Source organism: Oryzias latipes, chromosome 8 (assembly GCF_002234675.1).
Source record: "Oryzias latipes chromosome 8, ASM223467v1".
In the NCBI taxonomy this organism is placed as follows: Eukaryota; Metazoa; Chordata; class Actinopteri; order Beloniformes; family Adrianichthyidae; genus Oryzias; species Oryzias latipes.
The window spans coordinates 5,156,319-5,170,376 of record NC_019866.2 but is presented as its reverse complement, the minus strand read 5'-3'; the positions used below and the strand labels follow the sequence as shown (position 1 = coordinate 5,170,376).

Here is a 14,058-nt window from a genome sequence, read left to right as displayed (position 1 = left end):
AGAAAAAAGGTTCAGCGCACTATCTAGTGGGTCTAGATGACCCAACTCCCAACGTTAAAGTGCCTAAGATAGCACAAGGGTTACAGGGTTACAGTGGGCAAAATTACAAAATCCGTAAGAGATCAAATACTTATTTCGTCCACTGTACATATTACAGTACTGACCAAAACTTTGGACACACCTTCCCATTCATTTGAATGAGAAGGTCTGTCCAAACTTTTGGTTTGTACTGTATGTACCCACTGGAGTGGGGCTGCCCAAATCATGATCCTCAAGATCTACCACCCTGCCTGTTTTCCAGCTTTCCCTGCACTTATTGCTACTGATTACCTGGAGCTCAAGTGTATTCAGTTAGAATGAGGAAACGCCTAAATCAGCTGATCAGCAGAAAGCAGTTCACAGGAGCTAGACAAAGGGAAGCATGAAAGATCTTGAGGACCAGGTTGTGGCAGCCCTGCTTTAAAGTATTAGATTAAGACAAATAACCTTCAACACGCTGATGTTCGTGGCAAAATCTTTTCAGGGAAAGGAAAAGCAACAAACAAAAGGGCTAAATAATGTTTTAAAGACCCACTCCAATGAATCTTGTGTTTTTGGTGTTTTTAACATGTTTTTTGTGGCATTTTTTCTGATGATGAAGAACATATACAGTATAAAGAAAATTAAACTTAAAATTGCATTTCTGAGTATTTCTCTATTTAAATTGTAGTGAATCAGGAGCAGACAAAAAAAAAATGCTTTTGGAAAAAGCTTGCGAATGTGACCCGAAAGCTAAAATCGGCGGCCACAAGCTCCCCCGCTCTGCTCCATTCTGATGCATCCACGACTAGATCCATGTGTGTCTTTGTTTTCTGAGCTGTCATCTGGATCAAAACTGTACAACTCCGATAAATAATCCTTACCATTTTTGTTGCACCAAGGAATATTAGGTTGAGGTGGTGATGGGCTGTAAACTAGTGGGAAGGGTGTAAACACATGGATGATGGAAAGTGAGGGCAGGCTTACTTCATGCCAATAAAGTGAATTTTCTTAACATTAAGGAGTCTCACTGACTGTACTCCCTGAAAACACCGTCGGACTAGTGTCGTTTTACTCCGCCGAGTCAAGCCAAACCTTTTGGGTTCACCGTCTGCCGCATGTTATTTTGCCAGAATGGATTATGTGACTAAGCCTTCATGTGACTGTGCTGCAGGTTCATGTGAGTTGGGTGATGGCACATTAATTGCACCTTTTTGTTCAAATAATATCAGTAACAAAGCTTCATAAGTGTGTGACATTGAATTGACATGTATTACCCAACATCCCAATTAAGTAAAAGATAATTGTTTGCACTCTGAAATAAATTATGCCTTTTTGTGGGAATAAGGGTGCATTGCCGTCTCATTGTCTGCATCAGAACATCCTTTTTACTCTTGACTCAGTGATTAGTTTAAAAAAAAAAGTGGGTTTATATAATTCTTGAACCAGAAAATGAAGTGGACTTCCCGGCTTTTTTCAGATGGACTGTTCTCTCTGAGCATCAGCTCCAAGTATGTATCGTTCTGGTTCAGAGGCCAGCGCCGCCTCACGGATGACCTCCATGTGATCTTCTGCAGCGTGCAGGGACTGGTCGATCCAGTCCATGCTGCCGGACATGTGACAGGCGTTGCGAGTGACCAGCACCAGGTGGCTGACTGAAAGGAGCAAAGCAGTGGCCCTGAAATAAGAGAGGACAAGTTAGAAAGTGGATTAAAAAATGCTTGTTTTCAACCCCTAAAAACATTTGACGCTTTTAGAGGTTACCCTGCTTTTTAGTCTCAATAATGCTTATATTAATGTCAGATAAGGTTATCTTCTTTTATATTTTTTTTCTAATCAATGTATGACTTAATATCTGAAATAGGTTTGATATACATTGGGAGATATGAGAGGCCTATTATTTTCATCATAGGTAAACCTCAACTATGAGAGACAAAATGAGAAAACAAAATCCAAAAAAAATCACATTGTCTGATTTAGAAATAATTTATTTGTAAATTGTGGTGGAAAATAAGTATTTGGTCAAAAACAAAAGTTCAACTGAATACTTTGTTATAAACCCTTTATTGGCAATCACAGGACAACACAGACTTTCAACTCTCTCCAAAGATTTTCTATAAAAATGAGATCTGGAGTCTGGCTAGGCCACTCCAGGACCTTGAAATGCTTCTTATGAAGCCACTCCATCTTTACCCGGGCATAGTGTTTGGGATTGTGCTGAAAAACCCAGCCATTGATCAGTCATCCCTTTGCTGAAAAACAGCCCTAAATCATGATGTTTCCACCCCCATGCTTTACAGTAGGTTTGGTGTTCTTTGGATGCCACTCAGCTTTCTTTCTCCTCCAAACACGGCGAGTAGAGTTCTTACCAAAAAGTTCTACTTTGGTTTCATCTGACCATAGGACATTCTCCCAATCCTCTTCCGGGTCATCCAAATGCTCTGTAGCCAACTTTAGACGGGCCTGCACATGTACTGGCTTTAGCAGGGGGACACGTCTGGCACTGCAGGATTTGAGTCCCTGGCGGCGTGGTGTGTTACTGATGGTAGTCTTTGTGACTTTGGTCCCAGCTCTCTGCAGGTCCGTCACTAGGAGGTCAGGTGTCTTTTTATATAGATAACCAGTTCAAACAGGTGCCATAAATACAGGTAACGAATAAAGGACGGGATCCTCTTACGGAAGAGGTTACAGCTCTGTGAAAGCTAGAAATCTTGCTTGTTTGTAGATGTCCAAACACTTATTTTCCACCATCATTTACAAATATATTCTTTAAAAATCAGACAATGTATTTCTGGATTTTTTTCTTCCATTTTGTCTTTCATTTTGGTTCAACACCTTATTCTGAGTTCTGGTTAGGAGGGTATTCTGAATAATGAGTGGGGCTGTACCATTTAGAGGTTTTGGAGCATTTTGAATAACAAATGTTCAACCAACATTGACTGTACATGAGAGCTGGACAGAGTGAGTGTGATGTCACCCATGAAAAATTGCTTACTTCTGGCTCCTAACAAATCAAATCATTTCAGTAGCCATTTTTTTGCAATATGGATGCAGCCATGATGAAGCCAGATGACGAATTGTCATTGTTTCAATGGCGTCCACTCTTGCCAATCAGAGGTGAGCTTGTTGGAAGTCCACACCCCTAACACTCGAAAGCGGGCTCAGGAGAATCTCTCAATCGTTTTAAAACGTTGAACGTGGGTCCAGAAGGCACCTCCTACTTTTACTGAGGCATGTGATTGGCCAGTTTGTAACTTCCACTACAGAGAAAAATAACGGGAAAATAAAATATAATAAAATGAGCAAGAACATGTTAAAAAAATGATAGCAGAGCAAGAATGGTTATTGTGACAAATAGAATGAGTAATAACAGCTGTATAGTCTTCAGCCTTTTGGAGCCATCAGATACTTCCTGGATTTATTGATCCCTCAGTCTAGTTTATATATACAGTCAATGTCAACAACCACAACAACATCGCACAAAGTATCAATTTATTTCATCAACTTTTATCCTGACGTTTTAAAAAAAATCAAAAAAAAGTTTTGGGTCATTTTTTGAGCCTGCTGCTCATGAAAACAAAACTTACCTTGATCCTTCTTTACATACGATTATTTGATTTGTTTTGATTTATTTCAAGCATTGTAATCAAAGCAATAAAGAATGTACACAGATTTATCAAACTCATAACAGAAATGATGAAATTCATATATTAAAAACAGAAAATAAAACAAAAAAAGACCCTTAAATCACTTTTGCTTAATTAAATATAGTGAGCAAAGCTTGATTTATTTCTTGAAAAGGAGTGGGAAGAAGCAAGTTTATATTATCATGGATGAAAAAGTACAAATACATGAAGCAGTCTTATATTTACTCATTTTGCACTGTACGTTTTCATATTTTGGACCACTTTTTCCCAGCAACAGTTTAGTACAGGACCATGTGTTCTCTAAATGGTTACCTGGCATCCAGGAGTATTGGATCCAGCGGAGGGTACATGGATCTGACCACATCGTCCACTCTGTGAAAAAAAATGTAGGAGTCCATATCAGATGAAGTGAGGTGTGTTTATTATACATGTCTACCTTTTTATTCTTCTACTTTTCTTTTTTACCTTGGGCCAATGCGCTTAGCCACAGATATAATGTCATTCAAGCTGGCTGGTGCTTTGACTTTAGCCCCTGAGCCCATCGTCATGGCAACCAACTTCTCTGTCAAAGTGTGGCAGATCTGTTTGAAGAGCATTTAACAAAATTACATGTGAACAAAAGTAAGAGTGATTAGATGGTTGGGAAGCAGTTGGAGAACACTCATTGAGGAGTCTTCCCAGCTGGTACCTTCAGGATGGAGATACAGTGAGACACCAAGCCCCTGTTGGAGGCAAATTGAAAGTACACGTTTAACAACCGTAAAACTGAAGAAGCCATGACAGTTTTCAGTCTAACATGCCAGCAGGACGGACATACGAAGCGTCCTCTATCCAGTCCTCGTTCTCCAGGATGGCTTCAATGTGAGGATTGGTGATGACCACATCATCCAGCTCCATCTCTGATGGCTCGCTCTGCGTCTCCATGGCTCCAATCAAATCCAGAGTGGGTCTGCACCAAGACAAAGGAAGAAATGAAAAGTCACCAGCTATAAGGGAGCAGGTAGGGATTAGAGGTGCTTCAAATAAAAGAAACGTGTCTTCTGTGGTTAACCAGTGTCTTAACAAATGACTCTCCTTTTGCCACAATACAACAATGATGTTTGAGTTGATAAACTATACATATCAAGTTTGAGATCATTCTCATTACCAATCTCTGACATATTTGTCACTGTTTAGGGGTAAATATAAGATTAATCTAATTGATGCTCAATCATGATGAACTGATAAGAAATCCATTTTTGACAAAATTCACAAAACTATAAATCCATGGGTGGAAAAAAAGTATCAGGTTCAAAGGGAAATAGATAAATAAATATATTCACAAAGGAGTAGCAGGTTAAACTGCTTTTTTTTTATTTCCCAGTTTACACATGTTTCTTTATGAAGACAAATAAAAGTAGACAAAAATTAAACATTTTTAAATTATTTTAGTCATATTTGACCTGTAGTAACTTTCACCCCACACACTGATTTACACACTTTTTTCTTTGTTGTTCTGACTATTTGCTGTTTAACGTTACTGGAGCGTCTCAGATGATAACCCTTCTCTCTTTCTGAAAACGGGTTTTACTGGCTTTGTGTACAAGTTGTGCTGTTTAATTAATCTATAAAATAAAAAGCCAATTTAATATTTCTGCTCCTATTTTCAGCATCAGAGGACCTGATTCAGTTAATCCACTCTTCACTGAGTTCTCTAGAGGCTTGAAGATAAAATGCTTGGTTAAATTATGTGCCGCTTTACAGAAACAAGATGTACAGATGATCTGAGGACCTGTTTTGGGAAATATGAAATTCTTTACTGATGTCATGATACAGGCTTGAACCATTGACTATATGTGAGAGTTAGACTGAGTGCACCCTGCTCCCTAACAGGAAGTACCCACTGGCTCCAAGAAGCCAAAATCCCATAAACTTCTATAGAGAAATAAACAGCTATTACTCAATCTATTTGTAGGAATAACCATTCTTGCTCTGCAACCTTTTTTTTTTACATGTTCTTGTAATCTTAATTAATTTTACATGATAATTTTTCTGTAGTGCAAATTATTCAAATTTTAAACTGACCAATCAGATGCTTTAATAAAAGTATCTGGTCTTATGTTGAACGTTCGATTGAGAGATTTCGAGGAATCCGCTTTCAAGTGGTAGGGGTGTGGACTACCTGTAAGCTCAGACCTGATTGGCTAAACTGGTTGCCATAGAAACATCAACTCAGACAGACTTAGCCCAATCGCTGCTCACTCAAGATTTCTGGTTTCAACATGGCGACATCTGTATCATGAAAAACGGAATTAGATTAATTGAAGTTGGCTAATGTTAGGGTAGAAGATGTCCATGATAGAGTGAGGTGGAAAACGATGATTCGCTGTGGCGACCCCTGATGGGAAAAGCCGAAAGAGAAAGAAGAAGAATTGACCTCATTTGGTTGAAGCCAGAAGTGAATCCTTTTCTATGGGAGACGTCACACTCACTCAGTCCAGTTCTCACATACAGTCAAATGGCCTGTACCCTTTGCCAACCATTTGCAAACAAAAAATAAAACAGGTGTAACTTTTATGATCAGAGGATTGATTTTTAGAGGCTTTCATTCACTGACTTGGAGTCAAAGTGGTGCAGCAGGTCGTGCGGATGGCAGTATCGGTGCCGGCACACCACCACCAGGGCAACGAAAGAGGCCAGGAAAATGGTTGCAAGCACCCCAATAGCCACAATAACCACCGTTTCCATGGTGACTCAGACGGCAGCGACTCCTTAGGAGGAAATTAGTCCAATCTGGAAGGGCCAATTGTCCGAGCTCAAATTAGAGATGGGCGATCATCTGTCGAAGAGACAGTAATTGTTAGCTTTAATTACAGAAAGTCAAGTGATCTCCACATTTTAGGACGTTTTTGTAGCAAAATAAACTTCTGCACTGAGCACTAGACCTGACATTTAATAAAAACAAAAACAAATGTTCCCTTAAATTAATAATATAGGGGCAGAAATAAGCATGTTGTGCTCACAAATTAGTAAATTGTGGTCCGAAATCAGTAATATATTTGAAGATGCTAAAATACTTATTTGTGTGTATAAATGCTAATTTATACACACAAAATACTGTGTGCACAAAATGGTAATTTGAGTGCGTAAATAAGCCTTTGGTGCCCACAAATTTTCATTTTGTGGGCTCAAATTAGCATTAAGTGCACACAAACTAGCATTTTGTGGCCACAAGTTGGTAGTAGGAGTTGAAGATGCTAAAATATTACATGTGTGCATAAAATGCACATTCCTGTCCACAAAGCACTATTTTTTCCCCCACAGATTGCAAATAAAATGCCAACTTGTGTGAACAAAATACCAATCTGTGTGCACAAACTAATGTGTTCAAAATTCTAATCAGTCTGAACAAAATACTACTTTGGACAAATCAAATCCTAACTTGTGCCCACAAAAGGCGAATAAAATGCAAATTTTTGGCCATTCGTTTTTTGTTTTTACTTATGTAAGTTTACAGGTTACTGATTATTATGAATAAATTCTTTCCACATCTTTAGCACACTGGACCTCAACAGAGATGGAAGCCAATCCTGGCCTGTTTGTGCCAAATGCTGAAGACGTGTGCTGTTTAATTTGTGCGCCATATAGCTTCTGTCTCAAACTGTTCCATTTGGCTGCCCTCTGCCCACGCTGGTCACTCATTAACCCATCTTGCCACACCTGCTCACAGGTGAGTGTGTGTCTAAAACTTGTTAACAGTGTAATCATGCTATAAATAAGAAAAGCCCTTACAAAACAGGCTCACACTTTAAACACAAATTTACCAAAGCGAAACTTTCAGCATCACAGCATGATAAACCTTCATTTTTGCCTGGATGAACATGCATAATTCAGTCATGGAATGTCGTAATTCTTTAATCTGATTAAATCTGGGCTACACTCGCTGTATCACACACAGCTTTCTCCTGCCTGTGAGCCTTTCTGTCTCATTTTTTTTTCCTTTCCCAGGCCGCGGGTTTCCTAAAATCTGCGATGCCTCCTGCTAAAAGGCGAACATAAACAAGGTGTCAAAAGCAGATTAGCGTGCAGAAACATCGGCACACATTTTACCCCGTGTCTTAACTGATAATGAGCAAAACTGCAGCTTCACATGTGTAGGTTTTTATTCAACTTAATGTAACAGAACAAAAACACATCTGTTTATTTTGATATATATTACTTAAAATGGAATTAAGTTTTCCAAATGATCACATATTTTTCCAGCTGCAACTTTGAGATGAAAGGACGTCTCATGGATACGTCAGAGTTTAAAAAAACAATCAGTCAAAACTAACACGAATTTACAAACATAATATTGGTGGATCAATTTTCCTTCAATGCCATATTTTGCAGCTTTTACATTAGATAAATATTAGCTCTTCGCCTCAACTAATTAAAATGATGCAAGTTTCACTTCTGTTCTGTTTTAATTATGTCATAAATCTTAAAAACCAGCAGTGTGTGTATATGTATGTATGTATGTATGTATGTATGTATGTATGTATATATATATATATGTATTCCAAATTAATAGATTCAGGTCAAGTTGCAAATGAAACTGGACAAGGGGCTTTTTTCTTTATTACATATAACTTTCATTTTCTACTTTTACAACTTATGTAAAATACAAAACTCTGATTAAATTGTAAAAATAAAGTGCCCTTTGAATATTTTATCAGTCTAAGACCCACTGTGTTGCTTTGCCATCCCTTTAGTTTCAAAAAATGAAGGACACGTTGCAAATGCCCAGAAGTGAACCTTAAGCTGGAATAAAAGTACTACACCATAACATGACTAAAGAAATTGTTTATTTTATTTTCATATAGGCTATATCTTAAGTAATGTTCAACAATAACTTTTGGAAAATATTTTTTATTTCTAATTTGCTTTTTCTCTTCCTGGGCAGGAGAACAAAGAAAGCATATTTTCCAAGTTTGTCTAAAAAAATCAACAACTCAAAGACCAACTTTTCAAAACAACTTTTAACAAAACTAAAATGTGAGTAAAGTTTACTTTCCGGCAACTTACCTAAACATTTTGTCCTCATAGTCGGCTCCCGTAAGGAGACGGAATAATTTTGGATCCCAGGCTTGGAACGCGGAGACGGCGCCGACATCTCCAGACCTGACCTGCTGCGTGAACGCGCTCCAGAGCAGCTGGCCTGACCTGTTGCGCGCTCTCGTAACCCCCCCTCCCCCCTCCCCCCCCCCCTCCCCCGTGCCAGCCACGCACGTGGTTTAATCAATCACAGACTGCAGAAGTGTCCGCGCGGACAGGTGGCGTCCTCTGCCTGTTAAAGGGTAAACAGGTAGGAAAGATCAATCTGATTTTTTTAATAAGATGGTTAAACGCTGATAGGTGCAAATGGCTTTACGTTTACTGCAAAGCGACGGATAATTAAAGCTTTCTTTATATTTGTTATTGTTAACCATAAAAATAAAAGGTAAAAGTGGGACAGGGTGACGCCATTTAAAACCATATTTAATTTATTCACACTCATGTCAGTATCTGATAGTCTTGGCTCGGTATTCTCTTGGTTTTATTTGCATCATTTGCGTTTCCATTTTAATAAACTATGGAAATGAAATTGCTTTATTTAAAGCAATCAAGATAAACTAAAAAAGAGCAGAGACGAAAGAATATGGATCTATACATAGATATATCAAATTGGATATTTAGTCATATTTATTTGAGAATATAGAAAAAATAAGTAAAAGCAGACAAGGAATTACACACACATGCACATATAGTAATGTAAACAATGCCATTTCAAATACTCTTAATCATAAATCAACATTATCACTTATACAGACAGTACGTGATACAGTGACTCCATTAAATATTAAGTTTATTAAATAGTTTAACTTTTAGTTTTTAACATGGTAAATATGTTGGCTCAAATTTAGACATAAGAGAGCTCAAGAAGAACAATAAATTAAGATGGAAAAAAAGTCGTATAAACAATTATTGAGTTGGATAGACGTAAGACATTAGGTTGAATAAATTTAACTCAATTACTTGTTACCAATTGATTTAATTCATTTAAGTTGGATATATATACATGTGTCACAATGAAAATAGAAATGAAATAGAAACTCGTGCGTTTACTTTGTCTGTTCTTTTTCTCCAAGCAGAAACTCTTTCTTGTGATGCAGCCGTATTACTTTTTTGATGGACGTATAATCTTCACATGCCTTCATTAAAATCTCCGACTCCGTCTCACTGGAGTATAGCGCTCTCTTTTTTTTCTCCACGCGTTTCCATGGTGACTCCAGAAATCGGCGATCCATTGAGAATGCCTGTATGTACTTGCCGTGCACGCGCTTTAACCCAGGGTTACCAAGTCGAGCGTAAATACGCTAACTCATATCCAGTGTTTTGGAACCCACATACCCAGAGCAAGCAAGTTCAGGCGGATTTCAGCCAGAGTTCAGGGTTAACGTCAGGATGGTCTAAACGGGCCTTCTTGAATACCCCCTGGAGTGTCTCATTCCAGTATTCCAGACACTTCTGCCTCACCTATGGCAGTTACCCGAATCAGGTGTGCTCTAACAGCAGGACACCTGTACTGTGAATGGATACTGCATATACTTTCTCTCAGGTAAAGGCCCGTACACACCGGGACGAATATTCGCCAGCGTTTTTCGCCACGTTTTTTGTGTTCACACCCAGGCGATTTTCGCTGACGATGAGCCGAGCGAACATGCAATTTCATTCCCTGACATTAGATGGCGCTTAATGTAAATCAGAAATAACCCCTATACACAAGGTGGCGCTGCGATACTTTACGCTTCTTAAAGTCGCTTTTCTTCAGAAGAAGAGAGCAAGTATTTACGCGCTTGTCAGATTCAAACAAAGAAAACATGAATATTTCCAGCACCAGTAGCTCCAGCTCCAGTTCCAGCGATGAAGAAATTATTGTTCTGTTGAATGATGAAAGACGCCGGAAAAGACGTCGATTTTTGGTACATCCCATAGTTACGAGAAGAGAAGAACATGGGGAGTTTTATCGACTGTTACAAGAGCTGAAAATGTATCATGAGCGTTTTCTGGGATATTTTATAATGTCCGTCAGTGAGTGCATCTTCTACGTCTTATTTCTTCGCGGCAGTGTAGACGCTACTTGTCGTCTATCTTCTTCGCCGTGACGTATGTGTGCTCAGCAAGACAGTTTTGTGTTTGAGCGCCCCCAAGTTGCGTTTTACTGTAACTTCAGAAGCTCCAGACACGTGTGCAAAAGCGCCATTCTCATTGGTCGTATAGTTTTTGACGCAGCGCGTCAAACCAAAAAAACGAACCCGAGGCGTTTTTTTTAAAATGACGCTTTTACGCGTGGCGTTTTTCGCGTAGGTGTGCACACTCACATTGGTGCCCTTTGTTTAGTCACGAGGCGTTAAACGTCGGCGAATATCGCGCGCGAAATTCGTCCCGGTGTGTACAGGCCTTAAGAACCTTCCCATGTGGATTTGTCTGCTTTCTCTGCAGTTTTACCTGTTGCTTTCAATGGGTAAAACTTCTAGCTTTAATTAGCGGGGGCCTCATTCCAGTAAACTGTGTGACTGATGTAACACAGTGATGTATCATAGTGCGTCTCTAAAACAGGAGGCAGCAAATTAAAATGTAGGAACATTTCATGTATTGGTGTCGCATATATTAATTAGCCATTTGCCAGAATGTGTGAAAATAGCGTGAAGCAGATGAATTTTTAATGCGCAGTCAAGCTTCACGGCTCAGGTTTTTACTCTCCAGTCAACATGAAGGTGATGCAGACTTGTGGCATTTGAAGCATGAGGAATGTAATTGATATGAATATGTTGCCTATGGCATAAAGTTCAGCCCTGGTGTTATTGATCTGTGTGAGCCTTTGAGTGCCTTTATGAACTCGCAAAAGGATTTTTGAATAAAAAACTGTCTGGCACTTCGTGCTTCCATAGGAAAATGGCCCCTTTGAGGTTAAACTGCTTCAATATAGGATGGATGTCTGTTACAGAGTGGAGCGAGGGGAAGTGATAAAGGTTTTTTTTTTAACTTTATTATTCAAAACAAATAGAACAAATATGTATGATAAGAACAATAGTCATAGCAATAAGAATGCCAGGGGATGGTACATGTATTACAAAATAAATATTACAAAAACAGTTTACTATGCATTGAAAATGTTCAAAGACAGACAGTTTTCATAAATACGTATGGCTTTTTTGTTTAAACTATTATAAAAAGTGTGCAAAAAAGATTCTAATTTTTTAATTATTACAGGGAAAAAGGGTAGTGATAAAGGTAGATTGGGGCTGTGCTGGTGTCTTTGTAGTAAAGCAAAAGCTGAAGCAAAAAGCACAAATTTGAGGTCAATATGTGTTCAAACGCTCAGGGCTGAGAGTTTTTGAGTACAGACCAAACAATCAAACTGGAAATTTAGCAGTTGAACTGAAGTAGCATAGTTTTGGAGTCAAATCAGCATCATCTTTAAGTTAAAGAAAAACCATACTGTCAAAATAAATAAATAAAGCATTAAACTTGAAATTGAAAATTCAAATTGTAAATTTGAAATATTATAAACTTAAAGATCCACTCCAATAGAAAAAAAAAGTGTTTTAACATGTTCTTGTGGCATTTTCCTCATGCATTGATGACGTATATAAAGAAAATAAAGCACAAAATTGCACTTCCAAGCAGTTCTTTTTTGAAGTTATTGTGAATCAGGAGCAGATGAAAAAAGGTTGTTTGTAGCGACGACATGGGTGCTACAGTGCTACAAGCTCCCTGCTCCGGTCCAGTCTGATGCATCCACTTGTTGACAAATAGATCTTCATCTGTGTCTTCCTCATCCGAGCTGGCATCTGGCTCAAAACTCTATAGCTGGGTAGCTCCACTATTGCTTGTAATTTTAGTTGCATCGATGGTGTTAGTTTGGGGTTGTGAGAAGTTTGTGGAAACCCAGGACTCCACAGAAGGATTGTATCTATTTTAAAAAAAAGACAATTCTCAACTGATCTGAAGCTGAAAGTTACGGGAAAAGGAAGGTTTCGTCTCTGTTTTGGCCTTGTGACCTTGTCATCGATATGTGGAAGATAATGGATGGATGGATGGACCAAGTAGCTGTCTAAAGATTAAAGCCATCTAGGAGCTCAAAGAAGCCATGAGATAAAGTTTTTCTTAACCTTTTGAAGGTTTTTAGGACCTCTCCTTATCACAGATATCTGACAAAACCCAACCCAACCCCCCTTTTTTTCCCAATCTTGCATACTTGGTGAACTGAGTCGATGTAAACTCTGTCATTGAACGACAACATCTGACTTTGTTTGCTCCACCTTTCATGTACAGCGAATCTGTCGAATCTGTCCATCTGCTCTTCCTCTCCAACTGCAGCCAGCATGAAAGGAGTGTACCTCAGCAAAAGCTGGTGCATGCTGGAGCAAACTGTCAATCACAGTGATGCTTCATTAGGTGTGTCTGTCTTTCTGACTCAGGTTTCTTTGAAGTTTCTCTCGATCCTCAACTGACAAGAATTGTATAAGTAAAATTTGAGCTGTCAGGAGCTTTTTTTTCTAAAATCCCTTTTCATGTGTCTGTATCTGTGTCATGACATCCTAGTTTTTAAATGGAAAATTTGCAGTGGAGTTCACAAAGAGAAAACCTCATCTGTGAGCCAGTTCATTTAAAGGTGCCTGTTGTGTGATTAAAGACCCACTTCAATGACAATGGTGTTTTTGGTGTTTTTAACATGTTCTAATGGCATTTTTCTCATGATACAGAAAATCAAGCTCAAAATTGCATTTCTGAGTATTTCTTTGTTCAAATCATGAATCAGGAGCAGACAAAAAAATGTTGTTTGAAAAATATTGTAGATGCGATGTAGGACCTTCAACGGATCTTTATACATCTTCGTTTTCCTTGTCCTAGCTCCAATATTGCTTGCCATTTTTGTTGCGCTGGTAATGTTAGGCCGGGGGGGGGGGGGGGGGGGGGGCTGTAAGATAGTGGGACAGTGTGTAAACCAGGGGAGTCAAACTTCAGGTTTTCAAGAAATCCAGCTTCATCTGCTGCAGATCACCTGGATCAGGTGTGTCTAGACGATAAGGAGCTTTAATGGCAGGTTGGTTGGAAAACATGTTGGACAACGGCCCTTAAGGCTTGGATTCTGACACCCCTGGTGTAAACTGAGAGCTTTCAGCAATGGGGAGGGGAAGGGAGGCAGGTTAGCTCTGTGCCAACGCTCCTGCCCACAGCTCTGAGGTGAATTCCTAATGAACTCCTGCTGCTCTGTAGAAACTGTCCAAGAAAATTACACAGAATTTTGGCTAAAACTGAAAAACCTTATGAATAGACAACTGGGAATACTTTCACAACAGATGATCGGAGTGGATCTATAAGAATT

General features: G+C 38.9%; 1 protein-coding gene and 1 long non-coding RNA gene across 2 annotated transcripts in view; one reads left to right on the top strand and one right to left on the bottom strand.

The window, feature by feature from the left end:
* Positions 1-1,078: 1,078 nt before the first annotated feature.
* tmem98 (transmembrane protein 98) lies at positions 1,079-8,848 on the bottom strand. Its single transcript, XM_023957393.1, has 7 exons — positions 8,712-8,848; positions 6,262-6,483; positions 4,483-4,614; positions 4,354-4,387; positions 4,131-4,246; positions 3,978-4,037; positions 1,079-1,696 (listed from the first exon to the last, which is right to left on the bottom strand). The coding sequence occupies exons 2-7, from the start codon at positions 6,390-6,392 to the stop codon at positions 1,495-1,497; spliced, it is 675 nt and encodes a 224-aa protein (XP_023813161.1). The 5' UTR covers positions 6,393-6,483; positions 8,712-8,848; the 3' UTR covers positions 1,079-1,494.
* Positions 8,849-8,914: 66 nt separating this feature from the next.
* Positions 8,915-14,058, top strand: part of LOC110015459 — a 29,216-nt gene continuing 24,072 nt past the window's right edge. The window contains exon 1 of the long non-coding RNA XR_002873639.1: positions 8,915-8,991. This is a non-coding gene — a long non-coding RNA (uncharacterized LOC110015459). The remainder of the gene's footprint in view (positions 8,992-14,058) is intronic.